The sequence below is a fragment of the Monodelphis domestica genome, chromosome 2 (assembly GCF_027887165.1).
Source record: "Monodelphis domestica isolate mMonDom1 chromosome 2, mMonDom1.pri, whole genome shotgun sequence".
Classification (NCBI taxonomy): Eukaryota; Metazoa; Chordata; class Mammalia; order Didelphimorphia; family Didelphidae; genus Monodelphis; species Monodelphis domestica.
In genome coordinates this window covers 485,827,576-485,846,381 of record NC_077228.1, presented here as the reverse complement: position 1 = coordinate 485,846,381, position 18,806 = coordinate 485,827,576, and the positions used below count along the sequence as shown (strand labels likewise).

The 18,806-nt window shown below is 40.1% G+C and overlaps 1 protein-coding gene across 1 annotated transcript in view; it reads left to right on the top strand.

Moving 5' to 3' along the window:
• Positions 1-18,806, top strand: part of AMPD1 (adenosine monophosphate deaminase 1) — a 39,506-nt gene that overhangs the window by 4,640 nt on the left and 16,060 nt on the right. Inside the window, 6 exon segments of the mRNA XM_056814752.1 lie at positions 2,108-2,288; positions 7,874-8,039; positions 12,412-12,577; positions 14,488-14,707; positions 16,624-16,753; positions 16,820-16,901. Coding sequence (XP_056670730.1) covers positions 2,108-2,288; positions 7,874-8,039; positions 12,412-12,577; positions 14,488-14,707; positions 16,624-16,753; positions 16,820-16,901 — 945 coding nt within the window.

Sequence of the window (18,806 nt, the reverse complement as noted above, 5' to 3'; positions counted from 1 at the left end):
ACTTAAAGGAGACAGTTGGAGGAGAAATAGTCCTGGATTTGGAATTAAAGAACTGGGGTGTTCCAATCCCAGCTAAACCTTCTACCTGTCTGACCTTGGATTAGGTAGTCTTCATCTATAAAATGAGGGGATTGGATTGATCTCTAATCAGCTCCAAATTATGATCCAACAAAAGAAGCCAATGGTCCATTTAAAGCAGTATGGGTAAAGAGACCTTCAGAGAGCAGTTAGGACAGATGGTCTGTAGCATCATCTTGTGGGACCTTTCACACTTGGCTTTATCCTTTGCAAGTCCCTTTCCCTATTTTCAGAGTGATAAAACCAGGGCTTTCTTAAGGGAATTGACTTGTCAAGGGTTATATATGAAGGAAATTAGCATAAGATCCCAACTCTGTGCTTCTCTACAGTCTGTGCCCAACATCCGGTACTAGATTCTTGAGTTTTAGCTGGTGATTTTGAACTCAGCCCATCCCTGATGTGCTGAGATCTAAGGAATGAGGAATGCCAGGAGTGCCCCATCTGGGACCAGAAGGAGAAAGGACCAAATTTCATTGCCAAGAAGGTCTTTGATCAGTGACTTTCAAACCTTTCTCAGTGGAGGGACCACTTTAGAACTAAGAACCCTCAGGAACTAAGCATACACTGGCCTGAAGTTGGAGAGTGTGAGCCTTAGCTCTGTCACTCACTGACTGTGGCAGCTTTGGCAAGACTGTTCATCTCTCTGGTCCTCCACTAGCTTATCCCCCTCCCCCAAAATACTGGATGAGTTCTTAGATCCCTTACAGGTTTAAAAGCCTATGAACTGGGTTATACAGGAAGTTACTTCAGCTTTTAAAATATTGGTGAATGTTGCCCCAGGCAGAAAGCTGTGGAGGTTCTGTAACAATTCCACTGCCTGGCACTATGACTAGACCTGGAATTAAAATGGGGTGTGTCCAGGAATGTGTCCCAGAAGCCAACAGGGGTGAGGGGAGGAAGGCTACACTACTACTCCAGTTTGGAAGTTTATGTGGGGTTATTGCTGTTCAACTTGTGGGAGAGGCATCCCTCTCCCCTCTGCACCAGCCACCAACCCACCTCCTCCCATCTCCTCCCAGTTCATCCCCTAAGTTTTCAGGGCTGTCTTGCCTGTCTCCTAGGCAAGGGTAGGGTTCTAGGGTAGGGCAGAGTGTAACCACTTCACTTCTCATTCCCCAGGTTCTTCCTGGCCCAAGGATCATAAAGAAAGGGGCTCACTACTGGCTATACTCACTGCCTCAATATACTCCCCCATCTCAGAGTAAATTCAGCTTAGCTCTCCCCATCACTATCCTCCTCTGCCTTTCCTTTCCATAGAACCCTCTAGAACTTCCTCTACTGTGGTATAGCAGGGGGTAAAATGCAAGATTTTGGGTTTGAGGAAGCATACTTGAATTCTGTCTCAAAGTCATTTCATTTCTCTTGGCCTCAGTTTACCCATTTTAAAAATCATGTAAAATTAGATGCCCTCCAGAGACCCTTCCAGTTCTATATGTAAAAATGCACGATCCTGGATCATCTCCTCTCATATTGTTTTCATTTTATGGTGCGCCTTGAAACAGCTTTCTTCAGAAGATACAACATCTCTTGACACCCTGTTGAAGACCAGCCATCCATTCTTGTACCCACTGACCCAGAGGGCCAGGAAAAGCATACTCCTTGCTCCCCACTACTACATTAAATCCCTCCCTCTGCCACTATTACTCAGGAATAGCTTCTCTTCCTATAAAGTTCACTCTTTCTTGTCCTGATCTTTATTACTATCATCTGGGGACTTCCAGATTATTCTCCCTCCTCTGAAACACTGACTTTTAATCTTTGTTTCCACTCCAACCTTTTTCCCTTTAAAATACTATGACCTCCAAAATCCTTGACCTTTGCAAATCTCACGACCCTACAGATCTACTCTATCTCAACCAGATGCTGCCTTAGATACCAACCTACACCTCAACCCAACTACAATGAATTTACTCTAGATGTGAGAATTCCTACCTTCAATCCTGACCATGACATCCATAGGTAGATACTCAATAAATGATGGAAATTGCTGAAAGAATACAACACTAATGCACATAAACTTCTTTTAAAGCAATGGATGATGCAACAAGAAGCTTTGCAGAAAAGGTTTTTGCTTCTGAAGTCAAAGATGAGGGAGGACGACATGAGCTTTCACCATTTGATGTGGATGAGATCTGCCCAATTTCTCTAAGGGAGATGCAAGAACATATATTCCAGCTGGAGAACTTATCCATCTCCATTGAAGGGAAGAGGTAAAATGTGGTCTTTACATAGTAGATGCTTAATAAATATTTGATCAATGGATAGATGGATGGATTTGTTGCCTATATCAAATAACATAGAATTTAATTATAATCAGTTGAATGTATACTTCTAGAAGATAGGGACTTTTTTCAAGCTAAGTTTGTATTCTGAATACCTAGATCTCCTTGAATAAAACAGGTATTTAATGATTTGTCTTATACTGATCATTTAATGTTAAACACATGCATAATAATATAGGTAGCTATTTTCCCAACTAGATTTCAAGCATTTTGAGGGCAGAGACAATACTATCATTCTTCCACAGAGCAGAAAGGGAAAAAGAGGCAGAAAGACATTCTAGAACGCTGTAATATATTGCCCAAGATGGTCAATAAACAATTAAGTGCTTGCTATGTACCAGATACTGGAAGGTCTATGCTAGGTTAGTAGCAGTGGGAATAGAGAGCAAGGAATGCATGAGAGAGATGTGTTGGCAGTATAACTAACAAGACTTGACAGCTGATTGAAAGTGAGAAATGAGAAAAAGAGGGTAGCATAATGCCAAGACTCTAAATGTGGAAGACAGAGTAAGTGATGGTACCCTAAAGAGACATAGTGAAGTCAGCAGAAAGAGCAGGTTTAGGAGAAAAGAAATTGTATGAGCTGAGGATAGAATCCAGTAAGGCATCTGTACTCCTTCTTTCTCTCTGGAGACTTATTCATTTCCAATATACCCTCATGATGACAAATCTTGGTTTTTTGCCCCAGAGCAGGCGTAAGAGAGTGCAACCACAGCCATGACCATACTGCCATCACTCAAATTCTCTCAGGGTTATCCTCTAGAAATCACCCCTTTAAAGGAAGGGAAATGCATTTCCATTACTTGTCACTAAAGTTCCTGAACTCCCATCATTGTGCTTCCATTTGCACAAAATAGATCATTGCCTCTTAAACATGAAACATATACTAAATGAGAACTCAATTTGACTCTCCCACCATCATATATAGTGTCTTTGGGGAAAAGTGGATGCAGAAAAAAACTTGCCAGGAATGTTGAGTAGGATAACCTATATGCCTGGGGTGATTCTTAACTCTGTACTGCCAGCTTTGAAGTTCTTGATCCCTTTAAGGACAGTTTCCATCACCTGCCATCTGGTGAGCAAAATGACTTCACTTCTATTTGTTCCTCTTCTGTTCCTCACAACTCTCCTTTGGAGCAAAGCTGCTTCTCTGAAACACTCAGCATCCAGCTCTTTTATCACATAGATATCCCAGGCAGGCTCCTGAGAAAGTGTTGCACTCTTTTAATTAAAAAATATGTTAACATAGCTCCCAGCAAAAGAATTGCAAAGCTTGTCTTTCCCTTTCTCCCTCTTTCATACAATAAAGGTAACATAGGTATCCTTGAATGGTTTTACTATTTCAGGCTATAACTGAAGCTAGAGAGAAAAAGCCTATATGCATAGCAATAGAATTCAGTTCTGGTTTCAACCAGATCTCTTGAATGACTCAGGTTTTCTAAAATCAATCAGCTCTCAGCAAAGCAATGCCTCTTATCTAATACACATAGCTCCCAACAAAGCAACGGAAAAGCCTGCCTATCAGCTTCTGTCTTCTGTCTTCTGTCTAGGACTTCTTTTGACTCATCCTGCATTCAGCTTTTTCTCATCTTCTGTCTTCATCTAATCATCTCTCATAGTCACCAATGCTTCCAATCAGGACCTCCTCATGAGCAGTGACTACATCTAACTTACAATGTGAAACTAAAAATTAATTTATTTCTTTCAGGCATGACCCCAACAGTCTTTATATAATCATCCTGAATAGTCCTAAATAGTTATTTTATTTATAGTATATTAACTATAACCTTTAAAACTCTGAAAGCAGTCATATATAAGTAAGCTAATAGCTCAGTTCACTGCAACTAATTTAATTTATTATTATTATATTATTTATTAATCAGTAAATAATTTAACTAAATCAGTGCTCTGCCTTCAGACAGTCTTCTCAGTGCACATATCTGAGGGGTTATCTTCTCTCAGACCTCGTAAATAGTCTATGACTTTCCTAAAGGACTTTTATCTGAGATGCTTTGTTTCTTCTCAAACTGATTTTATCTATATTACTTACACACATGTCCAATTTCTCCCCCTTTTAGCAAGTAAAACATCTACTTAACAAAAGACCAGTACTATACATTCTACCCTACCACCACCTCCATCCTTTCCCATTAACTTTTGCAGTCTTTGGAGAATTATAATTAATTTACATATCAACATACTTTACATTAGATTAAAGCAAACTAAGATTTTCTCATTCAATAAATCATAAAATAAAAAATTCTCATTCAGAGCAATCTCTCTCTCTGTGCAATTGTGTCAGTGAAAGTAAATATTATTCACAACAATGAATATGTATAATTACATATTATATAACCAATCAAATATAAAACTCACGTTATAATTCTATAAATGCAAATACATCTATAACAAATTATCAAAATATATAAGCAAGATAGAGTACAGCTTACATAATAGCATATATATCCATATTTAATAAATAGTTAAAACATGTATTTCAACACAATAATGAATGGCATAAAACACAAAGCAAAATGGAGTTATACATGGTACTTATAGGTCATCACAGAATTATTTGGGTCTATGGGCAATATAGAATTCTCTCCTCTTTTACCTCATGCATGAAAGGCTCATCACTTAATAGTTCCAACGTCCTTAGCCTGAGTTTCTATAGATTGTTGGTTATTGGTGTCAGAGGTAGCTCTGAACTCTTCAATAGCTTGGGCTGGTATCACAGTCCCCTTTGAGTACAACCTACAACTGGAGGCATTCGTCTAAAATAGAGTTGCTTCTAGACTCAATTATTCTTCATCAGCTGAAATGGATTCTCTTGTGACTTAGATTTGACTGAGGTTGTTGATCCACTGGACATGGGGGCTAACAACACATAATCTCATTTTCATCAGTGTTATAATTTTCTGAGTTATCTAGCTCTGTCAGTCTTTCTTCAATATGCAATATGCAATATGAGTACCTTTCCTCCAGAGCTGATTGGTTGGTTGTCCATCATCATCACCTAATTGCTCCTCAGGACATTCAATGAACTTCTCAATAGGTAGGAGGCTCAGTAGATGGAGTGTTGGATTTAAATACAGTCTCAGACACTTACTAGCTGTGTGACCCTGGGAAAGTCACTTAATCATCTACTGGAGAAGAAAATGGCAAACCACTCCAGTTGTTTGTCAAGAAGAACCCTGTCCAGGGTTATGACAAGCCAGACATGATGAATAGTGTCATCTTTAAAAGATCATGACCATTTTCTGGAGCTATTATGTAGACTAGAAAAGTGGTTCTCAAAGTGTAGTCTGAGGATTTAGGGGGTAAAACTATTTTCACAATAATACTAAAATGTTTTATTTTCTGATATGGTAATATGAATATATAGGTGTCACATAAACAAAAGCTCTTGGGGATCCTCAATAATTTTTAAGAGTAAAAAAGAGTCCTGAGACCAAAAAAGTTTGAGAACCACTGGAGAATATAGTTTTTGATCAGTTGGTTAATTTGTGTGTCCCATAAGGGTCCTTCTTAGGAGTCTGTCACCTACAACAAAACCCGGGCATTGTACAATCCTTTATGAGAGTTTTTCTGTGCTGATGACATGGCTAGATGATAAATCTTTTTCAGCTTATCTCTTAATTGAGATACATACTGGCTAAAGAGTCCCACTATCTTTTTTATCTTCAACTCTAAGGCACAGGGCATTGTTCATTAACAGTTACAAATATAGCTGGAATTTATATGGCACATTGAGATGTAGAAAGCTCTTTACATATCTTATCTTGTTTCATTCTCACAACAACCCTGGAAAGTAGGTAATATTATTATCCCCATTTTGCAGATGAAGAAACTCTGGCTGATAGAGGTTAAGGCAATCACCCAGAGTCACACAATTGGTAGGTGATTGAGCCAGTATTCAGATTCAGACTTTCCTTATTCCAAGTCCAGCACTTGATCCATGATGCCACTACTTTCCTAGAAATTGATGGTAAACTTTATGGCATAATTTCAAATAGTGTTATATGCATGCACTAGACATAATACCAGCTGACTCCATTGTGATTTCTGTTTGAGTTTTAAAGAATCTAACTTATTTAGTCATATGAAATTGAAAAATTCAGGTGAAGAATCTACCTGATGGTGATAAGGAATGTTTCTAAATTTCTTGGTTTTTACATATTGACTTTGAGGAGTCAGTGGAATATCTAAAAAACTTAAATCTTGATCTGAGGAGAAAAAGTCAAATCTAAGAGTGATTTGAGAGTGATCTGCCTCAAAATGCAGGCTCTCATCTCTAATGACTTTTCAGACATCTCCAATTGGATGACCAGCAGACATTTTAAACACAACATATCCAAAATTGAACTCATAGCGTTTCCCTCCTCATAAACTTCCTCACTTCTAAACTGCCTGATTACTGTCAAGAGCACATTCATCCTCCCAATCCCCCAGGATCAACTCTTCATTGTCTCTCATCCACCACATCCAATCAGTTGCTAAAGCCTGTTGAAAATCTGTTATAAAGGATTTCACCTTTTCAGCATCTCTCAAATATGTTCCCCTCAGCTACCAGCCTGGTGTTGGCACTCATCTCCTCATGCCTGAAACTGCTGCAATATCCTGTTGTCCGCCATTTCTCTTCCCATTCCAGTCCATCATCCATTCAATCACCAAAATGATTTTCCTAAAGCTCAGGTCTACTGCATCACTCCCCCCACTCTGTAAATTTCTGTAACATTGACCACCATTTTCCCCAACACCTGAAGGTCCAGAATGTTATGCCTTATTTCTCCTCCAGAGTTCTCTGGTGGATGGGAGTAGGTGAGCTTTCTGTAAATGGTTCCAGTCCCAACTAACTGGTAGTCCCCCGCATCCCAGTTCCATTTAGCCACTAATGGTTGGATTCGCTTTTCTAAGAAAATATTTACTTGAGGATATAGTCACAGATAGATTGACATTCCCCCAATATGTGGGAGACATAATCTCCTCCCTCACTTTGCACCCCCTTAGTTTCTCAGGAAAGTAAGGGGATTTGGTTCATAATTTAAGATCGACATAGTTTAGCCTTCTTGTTTGTTCTCCATGTAGCCAGTTTGCACGTCTTTTGTATATTGTCTCCATCGTTAAATTTCGAGCTCCTCGAGGGCAGGGATTATCTTTTGCCTATTCCCAGCAATTAGAACAGTGCTAGGCACATGGTGGGTGTTTGACAAATTCCTACAGGATGACTAACTGGTTGAAGTCCAGAGGATTAAATGAGATCATAAAGGGAGAGAGGCAAAAAGAGGGCTGAAAATAGAGCCCAAGGGTTGGGAAGAAGATGAAAAGCCAGTTAAAGAGATAGGGGGGGAGTAGTTAGAGAGCTAGTGACTGGCAAACCAACTTCCCTCCTACATTTTAAGTTTTATGAATTTTGCCTCAAAATGATCAGTTGTAGGGAAACCCAAACTTCCCACAGTAGAGCCCTGGGTGAAAAGAAAGCGAGCTGAAAGTCTTTTTTCTTCCAACAACAGGAAGAAGCGTTTTGGGAGCCGGAAGACAGTTACTTTTTCTGTTCCACAAAGTGAAACATCATCCACCAAACTGTCCCACATTGAAGAGTACATTTCCTCTTCTCCTGTCTATCAAACTGTGCCAGACTTCCAAAGAGTACAGATCACAGGAGACTATGCCTCTGGGGTGAGCAGGTCTTTCCTCATGGGCTCCTTCTCTTTTCTCCAGCACTCCTCTCTCTCTCCCATCCCTGCTTCCTTTCTGTGTCGATGCTCTGCTTCTGGGTAATGATATTCTGATATATTTTAGAGCTGAGTAATGTCTTTTACTTTTCAAAACACTTCACATCCCTTCATTCTTTTGCTTGGAGAATAATAAGGAAGAGCAGAATGGACTGACAGAAGGCTTTAGACAGATACCAATAAAATAAAAACATTCTCCTGGGAGCAGCAGGTAACCTAACCCCACCAAGGGGCCATGTGGCAGAAATATGGGTGATAAGAGTGTTCAGCATAGCAATATGGGACCAGAGACAGACTGCAGCAGCTGACCACAAGTTGAGTGAGTTGTTTGGCTGATTCCCCACCAACAAGAGCCACATGGTTTCTTGGGTCTTCTCCAAAATCAGAATCAAACAATATATGATTTGTAAAGCATTCAGCACAGTGCCTGGCACACAAGGCATTTAATAAATGTTTATTCTTTTCCCCTTGCTCTTTCTTTTCCCTGTGACAAGGTATTATCCTAAAATCTCTCTTTCGTGGCACCTTATGGCTGGTGCAACCATGTTCCCTCCCAGAGTTCTCTCTCCCAGTCCATTGAACTTGTTTGGTCCAAGTACATTTTGTAGCTCTGCTACCCTTCTGAATATAGGCTTAATTTATAGAACTATCCAAAGAAAACAGGAAAAGTGAGCAAGACAAGGGCAGAAAGAATAATAGGAACAGAGAGTGAATAGGAGAGCCCTCCCTCATTTCACTGGAGATGTTTAAAGTATTTTGCTGCTTGGAATAGATTCTAATATGATATGAGGGTTGGTGAATTCTTGGCTTAAGGAACCTGACCTACTTCTGCAGTCCAGAACAGATGCCCAACTAATAAATCTCTACCATCTGGACTTAGAGGATCATCATCAGCAAACTGGCAAAGTTCAAATTCAGCAGTCAGTGTCCTCTCTAAATATAGTTTTCATGATCAGTCCCAGAGCCTCTTCTCAAGTGACTGTTGAATATTGGACTCAGGGGAGCAGACTCAAAAGGCACTCAGGAGTCCTAGTTTTGAAACGCACCCCATTGTATAGGAGTCTCCCATAGCTCTTAACTACTTGTTCCTAGTGGGTGGAAAGATGGAGGGAAAGGATGCTCTTGGTTTATCTATATGGAATAGTTGACTAGAATTAAGTAGTTAAGACTAGATTGGTTTTACAGAAACAGAGATGGAAAGTTCATCACACAGGATCTCCAGAGTTCAGTTAAGTGAAAAATTAAAAGGCATCTTGTGTGCCTTTTCCAGGCCTCAGTACATCTGGGAGGTTAGATTGGAGAACCACCAAAGCTATGATGTACAGACCTAAAAAGTCGGAAGCAGGTGTCTCCAACAAGGGAGAATAGGAATAACTAGAGAAGAAGGTAGGGTGAAGAAAGAATGAGAAGGGAAGCAGCTTGGGAAATCAAGAGGCCTGAAGAACTTGATCTGGGCTGGAAAATCAGCATAGTTTGTTAAAAAAAAAAAGCAAATGCACACAGAAAATAGGAATGTAGAATGTAAGCTACTTGAAGGAGGAGATATCTCACTCCAGTACCTAGCATAGTACCTGACATATATTAGATACTTCATAAATACTTTTTGGTAGATTGGGCTTCTGTTCTATTTGAACAGAATATTAGAAAATTAAGACAGAGAGAATTGTTTTAATTCTGTACTTAGTAAAGGAGAGATGGGGAGAGAGAGAAATATATATATATATATATATATATATATATATATATATATATAGAGAGAGAGAGAGAGAGAGAGAGAGAGAGAGAGAGAGAAGGAGGAGGAGGAACAGGAGGAGGAGGAGGAGAAGGAGAAGAAAAGAAGAAGAAGAAGAAGAAGAAGAAGAAGAAGAGGAGGAGGAGGAGAGAGAAAGAGAGAGAGAAGGATGAGGAACAGGAGGAGGAGAAGGAGAAAGAGAGAGAGAAAGAGAGAGAAGGATGAGGAACAGGAGGAGGAGAAGGAGGAGGAGGAGAAGGAGAAGAAAGAGAAGAAAGAAGAAGAAGAAGAAGAAGAAGAAGAGAAAGAGGAGGAGGAGGAGGAGAGAGAGAGAGAAAGGAGAAGAAGAAGAAAGAAGAAGAGGAAGAAGAAGAAGAAGAAGAAGAAGAAGAAGAAGAAGAAGAAGAAGAAGAAGAAGAAGAAGAAGAAGAAGAAGAAGAAGAAGAGGAGGAGGAGGAGGAGGAGGAGGAGAGAGAGAGAGAGAGAGAGAGAGAGAGAGAGAGAGAGAGAGAGAGAGAGAGAGAGAGAGTGAGGAGGAGGAGGAGGAGGAGGAATAGAGAGAAAGAAGGACCAAATTCCCAAACCTTTATCTCCCAATAAGAGGCCTTATCCATGCTTGGGGGGGGGGGTGGTAGCAGCACTAACCTGGGCCCCTTTGCCCAAATCCCCTTCCTGCAAGTCAAAAGAATCTGAACTAGCAGAACTAGAACTTTTTAATAAAAAAGCAACTGACCTGATAAAGGCCTGGACCCCTGGTCACTTGCCAGCAACCAGCCTACTTTGGCCCCTAGAGAAGTCAGTGAGACTTAACTTTTTGGACTTTAATAATTAAACACAATAATTTTTGCTTAGGCTTTGAGAACCACTTTTATCTGGGGAATAATGGAATCCAGGGTTGCTTCCACAGGGAAATTAGCCAATCTAATAAAGAGTTCACATTTTTATGGCATTTTAGCGTTACATGAGATCATTTAATCCTTGACATCCTGTGAGGGAAATGTTATAATTATCCCCATTTTACAGAAGAAAAAACTGATATTCAGAGTATTTAAGTGACTTACCTAAGATCCCACAGCTAATAAAAAATCAGGTTTTTAGATTCTAAGTCCAGAGCTTTCTCTCTCATACCAGGCTGCTACTAAGAATTCCCTGATGGTTTTGCCCCAGTACCTTTTATAGCCATAGACCAAGGGCAGAAATAAAATCTTTATGACTTGTCACGGCCATGCTCTCATCTTAAGCAGAATTGGACCCTTTTATAAATGTGAAGCACAGCTGCTTCCGTGATATGATTTAAAGGACTCATTGAGGTTGTCACCCACTCCCAAATATCTCCTTCTACAGCCTGACATTTGTAGTCCTGAAATTCAGGCTGTCAGAGACATTCCTCTAAGTTGTGGCTTTACCTCCAGAAGGCCATAATTAAAATGTCTATATGTTGTCTGGGAGGAGGAAGGACAATGGCAGCAGCAGCAGCATCACCATCACCACCATCATCATCTTCTTCATCAATGATTTTTATCTAATGTTTTGAGGTTTGCAAATTGCTTTATGCATATTATCTCATTTGAGCTTCCTCAGAACCCTGGGAGATAGGTCCTCTAGGCATTATTATCCCCATTTTCCTGATGAGAAAACTAAGGCTTCACAGAGTTTCAGTGATTCCCTCCATGGTCTCATAGCAAATCAGTGTCAGGAGTTGGATGGGAACCAGGTCTTCTAGACTCCAGATCCAACATTCTAGCAGACTATTCCAGATTGCTTTAATATATATGATGGCTTTGTTACATGGACTGTTTTCTCAGATTAACTAGGTGTTCCTTTGCCCAGAAAAGGACACGATACATTGATATCATCATCACCATCATCATCATCATCATCATCACTAGCATTTATTAGAGCACTTTAAGTTTTGCAAAATGCTTTACAAATATCAACTCATTTTTATTTTCTCAACAACCCTGAGAATTAGGCACAGGGATTAACCCCCATTTTATGGATGGGGAAACTGAGGCAGGCAGAGGTTAAATGACTTGCCCAGAGTAGGCACCAGAGACTGAATTTGAACTCAGATCTTCCTAACTCAATGTCACACTCTAACCAGTGCATTGACTGACTTGCTGTTTGGTGAGAATGAGAAAGAAATGGAGATCATTGGGAAAGGTACAGAGAGTGCCTAAGGGAGACATTGGGAGAAAGAGGGAGGTAGCTAGGTCAGCATAAGAACACCAGGCCCCTGGGAATGAATTAAAGTAGGAAAATAAGAAGGTCCAATAACACGTATTACCTATGTCCAAGGATGTGCCGGAGCCATCTCTTCTGAGAGAGCTGTTAAGGTTTTATCCTGAACCTCGGAAATCTGCCAGTGCTACAAACTGAGGCTTGATTTCTTGTTTTATTGATTGTCTAGGCTTGAGAAATTGATGGAGAAAATGTTAATAATGCAAACTAAAATTTAAAATAGGCTGTCCATCCATTCTTTCCCCCAGAAAGCCAATTGTTAAATATTTACTAACCCACCACTCTGGGCTACTTCCCAGTTTGGACGGGACTTGACCCTCATCCTGAAAGGCTTTGTCTTTAGGTTACAGTAGAGGATTTTGAAGAAGTCTGCAAAGGTCTATACCGGGCACTATGTATACGGGAAAAATACATGCAGCAGTCATTTCAGAGATTCCCCAAGACTCCTTCCAAGTACCTAAGGAGCATTGAAGGAACTCTTTGGAAAGCAGATGAAAGCTTATACCCAGGTAATCCATTTTCTTAAATATCTGTATGTTGTGGATTTTTAAGGGGGTCATCCAGACCATATCCATTCTATTTCCTCCGCTCTACTGACTCTCAATTATTATTCCAACAAGTAAGGAACAAGAAAGTCAACAGATGTAGCTGGCACTAATCACGAATTTGAATTTAATCTCAATATCAGCATTGAAAACTAGATCTTAAATTAAGAACCGTATTCCTTGTAGGAACCCTATAAAACATCTCAATCTGGAGAGATTGCTAGAATAGCCCTCTGGGTGGGAATCAGCCAGTCACCCAGACTCGTGGACCTGCCCCCAAGCTGGGTGTCTTCCTTTTCAGTGTGATCTTGTAGATCTCCCTAGTGTTCTAAAAGAAAGGTGATGGATGACATCTGGCTAAATGTCCTGGTTTTTCAGAGATATTCCTGCAAAGCAGGATTGATTTAGTGTTTTATTGATTGTCTAGACTTGAGAAATTGTTGGAGAAAATGTTAATAATGCAAATTAAATTTTAAAATGGGCCATATATCCATTCTGTACATCAAGCATAAGTAACCAGGAGTTCAAAATTCATTAGTCCAAGACTCTCCTCATTGGTGGAAATGGATCAGACTTCACCAATGAGGAGGGTCTTTTTTTTTTTTAAATCCTTACCTTCTGCCTTAGCATCAATATGAGGTTTTGTTCCAAGGCAGAAGAGTGGTAAGGGCTAGGCAATGGGGGTTAAATGACTTCCCAGGAAGTCTTTGAGATCAAATTTGAACCCACATCCTCCCGTCTCTGGGTCTGGCTCTCAATACACTGAACCATCTAGTTGTCCCCCTGATCTTACATTCTACTAGGGAAAGATAAAAAATAAAAGGAAGCCAAAGAGTGGGGCATATGGGAAATGAACATGATGCCCAAGTCCAGAGCCGCCAGATGCAGAGCCAGGGAGGGAAAGCAACTTACTCCCTCCTCACTGCTTGGAATCTCCGGTGTTTTTTTTTTTTAAGACTATTTCAATGCCACCTTCTGCCTGAAACATTGCCAGAGTCCCACAACTGCTAGATGCGCCTTCTAGCCTATTAGATGGAATGTGAGTTATTGGAAGGCAGGGATGGTTTGACTTTGGAGTTTGTATCCCCAGTGCCCAGCACCATTCCTGGAACTGGTAGTCCTTTAATGAACATTCACAGATTCATTGATTGATTCTCTTTTGTGCTTGCTGTAGTGGAGGTCTTTTCTCTCGAAGGTTTGGGAATGGAATCAGAAACAGCTGCTCCTATAATTCCTCTCCAGTCACATTTTCTTCCCCTTGACTTTAGCAGGAAAACACCTGTTAAAAAGAGTAAGAATAAAGTGAGTATTGTAACCAAAAAAATAAAATAAAATAAAATAAATTTTAAAAGAGTAGGAAGACATGTTTATGGAGATCATAACTAGAGAAGAGTTTTAAAAAGATTTATTTTTGCGCTAAAACTTCACTAATTAAAACCAAAGTGGAGGAATACCAGTCAAAAAAGTTTTTCTTTAACTTACATAATTTTAGAGAAGGAAGCTTTGTTCATTTCAAATATATTTAACAAATTATTAGAAGAATAAAAGGCTGGTCCTTTAGTGACATGCTCTGATGGGGAGATAGAAATTATTTGTGATGAGCATATCAATGATTACATGTTGGAGGGACTGGAAAAAAGCTTGTTCTTTCAGGTAGATAAAATACCATCTTTTCTATTTGTTATGATCATTTTGTCCGTCCTTTCTTCATATCTAGGTGAATGCCACCTTCAGCTCAGCTTCGATCTGAATAATCCCAAATTCTGACGTAATAAGATCCCTATTAAGGAGGTTTTATGGTATTTCATTTTATGACTCTTTCTTACACAGACATTAATGCTGATGGCATGTTTTTGTGTGTTTCATTGAAAAAGTGTTCACTCCTCCCCCGAAGAAAGGAGAAGACCCTTTCCGAAAAGATGATCTCCCTGAAAACCTGGGCTATTGTTTCAAGATGAAGGATGGGGTCATCTATTGCTTTGCTAATGAAGAGGCTGCCAGCAAAGAGGAGCCTATACCACTCCCCTATCCAAACCTGGAAATGTTCTTAGATGACATGAATTTTCTACTTGCTTTAATTGCTCAAGGACCTGTGTAAGTGTTCACCTAGACGTCTCCCTCCTGATTACAAAATGCTTCCCAACTCCTATCTGTTGTATTCCCAGTAGGCTCTGTCTGTCTGTCCGTCTGTCTTTGTCTCTCTCCCTGTCTCTGTATGTCTATTTCCCTGTATCTGTCTATCTCTTTCTCTCTCTGTCTCTGTCTCTGTCTCTGTCTGTCTGTCTCTCTCTCTGTCTCTGTCTGTCTGTCTATCTGTCTCTGTCTCTCTCTGTCTCTGTCTCTCTCTGTCTCTCTCTCTCTCTCTCTCTCTCCCCTTACCTTCTGTCTTAGCATGAATTCTGAGACAGAACAATGATTAAGGGCAGGCAATCAAGGTTAAGTGACTTGCCCAGGGTCACAGTGTTTAGGAAGTATCTAAGGTCAAATTTGAACCCAGGTCCCCTGTGCCACCCTGCTACCCACTCTATAATAAGCCCCTTTTAAAAAAAAACGTTACCTCCTGTCTTTGTACCAAAGCTGTGTATTGGTTCCAAGGCAGAAGAGCGGTAAAGGCTAGGTAGGTAATGGGGGCTAAGTGACTTGCCCAAGGCTACACAGCTAATAAGTGTCTGAGGCCAGGTTGAACCCAGGTTCTCCTGATTCCAGGCCTGGTGTTCTATCCACTGTGCCATCCTGCTGCTCCTCCATTATAGGCTCTTAATAAAAATTCTAATTGACTTACTCATCAGAGCTGCAACTAGGAATTTTTGCCCTTGGGGAAGTGCCATAAATTGCATCCAGGACCAGTGGCACAAAGTACCCTTAGTTGAGAGACAAGAGCAGCAGTAAATAAACTACCCTGTAGTAGGAAACCATCTCCATTGCTGGGGAATCAACCAAGAGGCTGATGACAGCAGGCTCAGGTAAGGAGTTGACTCCAGCCTCTGTTAATTTCCTCTCTTATCTAATTATTCTTACTAATGAGGTTCTAGAAAGTCAATGTGATATAATGGGTGGGGAACCTGACTCTGAGTCAAGAAGACCTGAGTTCAAGTCCTACTTCTAACATGGAGTGTCCCTGGTCAGATCCCCCAACCTTTCGTTATTCCCAAGCAACATTCAGGCTCTTAAGTTTCAGAGCAATTGAGAATCTATACTAGTAGAGGGAGCCCCTCTTGGTGTTCACTCTGGCCACGCAGATACCTAGGGAGTACCCTATACCAATGAAATCATAGATCCAGGTCAAAGAATAAAAAAAAAATTAGGTTCCACGCTCCATTGTTTTTATGTTGCTGAAGTGCAAAGTCTACCAGTGCTCTTTCAATATGGCGCCCTGGAACAGATGCCCCATCCTAGATAGAGGTTGCCTAAATATTAGTTTGCCTCCCTTAACTGAGAACTAAATCCTTAAAGACCAACATGATTCCGGATGGAAGGGACCTTGGAGATTGCCTTGTCTAAGAATTTTTCTTGAAATTAAATATAAAGGGGACAGTTAGGCGGCTATTGAGAGCCAGGACCAGAGCAAATCTGGCTTCAGACTCTTCTTAACTGGGTGACCCTGGGCAAGTCACTCAACCTCTATTGCCTATTCCTTACCACTCTTCTGCCTTGGAATGGATCCACAAAATTGAATCTAAGATTTTGGGTTTAAAAAAATAGAAAAATAAAACTGAGACCAAAAGCAGCCAAATGACTTGCCTAAGATTTGAAACCAGCTCACCATACCACGCTGCTTCTCAAAAGGAAGTGAACCAGCAGATTCTGATCCAAATCCATGACCTTGGCATGATGAGCACCATATTCTACCTAACCAAGCTAATACTTCCAATGATGGGAACTACAGCCTAAACCGAAATAACTTGTCTTGACATTTTTTCTCACTTATTCATGAGTCATATCTTGAAGATCTTAAATAAAATCTGAGTATGTTAGAATTTTTTAATTCAATTAATAACTTTATCATTTAGCAAAACCTATGCCCACCGACGCCTGAAGTTCCTGTCCTCCAAGTTTCAAGTCCATGAAATGCTCAATGAGATGGATGAATTAAAGGAACTGAAGAACAATCCCCATCGGGACTTCTACAACTGCAGGAAGGTAAAGTAGACCAGGGTCCTGAGAGCTGACTCCAGAGGCAAGAGCCTAAGCTTTTGGCTCTTCTAGCTCTTGGGAAAACCCAAGAACTACTGGTATCAGAACTGGACTGAAATCAGTGGGGCCATGCCAAGAAAAAAAAAGAGCAATAGTCAGTAGGCTAGAAGGTAAAAGATTCTCAATCTTGTTGATTGTTAACTAGAAATGGAGATGCCAGACGGCTCAGTGGATAGAGAGCTAGATCTAGAGATGGGAGATCCTGCATTCAAATCTGACCTGAGATACTTCCTAGCTATGTGACCCTAGGCAAGTCACTTAGCCCCCATTGTCTAGCTCCTATCAATCCTCCACCTTGGAAATGATTTCTAGTATCAGACTGAAAAAAAAATTAGGTGAGAGTTTAATAAAAAAACCTGAAATATTTTCAAGGTTTTGTTATACATTTATTTAGAGCAGCGGTGTCAAGGAGGAAAAGAAACAAGAAAACAAAAAATAATTAAGTGGAAGGCAGCGTAAGATTATAGATCTGGAGCTGGGAGGGACCTCAGAGGCCATCTAGAATAGGGGTACCCATTGTCCCACCAGCATTTGGTAAACTTTTCCATATTCCTCATTGAAAATGAAAGGGAATACATTTTAGAGTTTTTCATACATGTGTAGACAAGAAATAAAATAAATATTTGGGTTTCAAAACAAAATTTTATTAGGTACATTTTTTAAACTACACTACTACTTTTGAAATATTTCAATAAAATAAATAATAAAAGTAATTGCCAAATATTCCCCATATCTGCTTCACAAGCTTCTTAGACACTCTGGGGCTTTATGTACCCCCCCAGTTTGGGAACTCCTAATCCAGCACAACTCCCTCATTTTACAGATGAAAGAGGCCCAGAGAGATTCATCAACTTGCCTACTGTGGCAGAGCCAGAATTTGAACCTGTGTCCTTTTGACTCCAATTCCAATGCTTTTTGTACAGCACAGATATAACTTGAATAAATCAACACCCAATCCACACTTTTAAAAGTCTCACCACAAAGTTAAACATTCTTGGGAATGAGAAAGGCATGGGAGGTGGAGTATCATTCTGTGTTTCCATTTAGGTCTCAGCAGGGTACAAAAGACAGAATCTTGGAGTTGGAATCTGAAGACTTGGATTCCAGTCCTAGGTCTGTGACCTGTGTGACCCTGGGCACAGTTTTGTCTCTAGGCCTCAGTTTTCTCATCCATGAAGTGGAGGAATTGGACCAGATCTAATCTAGCTGTAGAGTTATGCTTCTGTAATGCTATGATCTCTTAAATCTCCTGGGGTCACCTAGGGAGGGACTCAGACAAAATAAATTACATCAGGCTACTGTGCCATCACCATCTCTACCATCATCACCTATCGGGCCACAGCCCCTGCTTCTTTCCCTCCCTCCCTCCCTTCCTCCCTCCCTCCCTCCCTCCCTCCCTTCTTTCTTCCTTCCTTTCTTTCTTTCTTTCTTTCTTTCTTTCTTTCTTTCTTTCTTTCTTTCTTTCTTTCTTTCTTTCTTTCTTTCTTTCTTTCTTTCTTTCTTTCTTTCTTTCTTTCTTTCTTTTCTTTCTTTCTTTCTTTCTTTCTTTCTTTCTTTCTTTCTTTCTTTCTTTCTTTCTTTCTTTCTTTCTTCCTTCCTTCCTTCCTTCCTTCCTTCCTTCCTTCCTTCCTTTCTTTCTTCTTTCTTTCTTCTTTCTTTCTTTCTTTCTTTCTTTCTTTTCTTTCTTTCTTTCTTTCTTTCTTCTTTCTTTCTTTCTTTCTTCTTCTTCTTTCTTCTTTCTTTCTTTCTTTCTTTCTTCCTTTCTTTCTTTCTTTCTTTCTTTCTTTCTTTCTTTCTTCTTCTCTTTCTTTCTCTCTTTCTTTCTTTCTTTCTATCTCTTTCTTTCTTTCTTCTTTCTATCTCTCTCTCTTTCTTTCTTTCTTCTTCTTTCTTTCTCTCTTTCTTTCTGTCTCTCTTTCTTTCTGTCTCTCTTCTTTCTGTCTCTCTCTCTCCTCTCTCTCTCTCTCTCTCTCTCTCTCTCTCTCTCTCTCACCTCTAA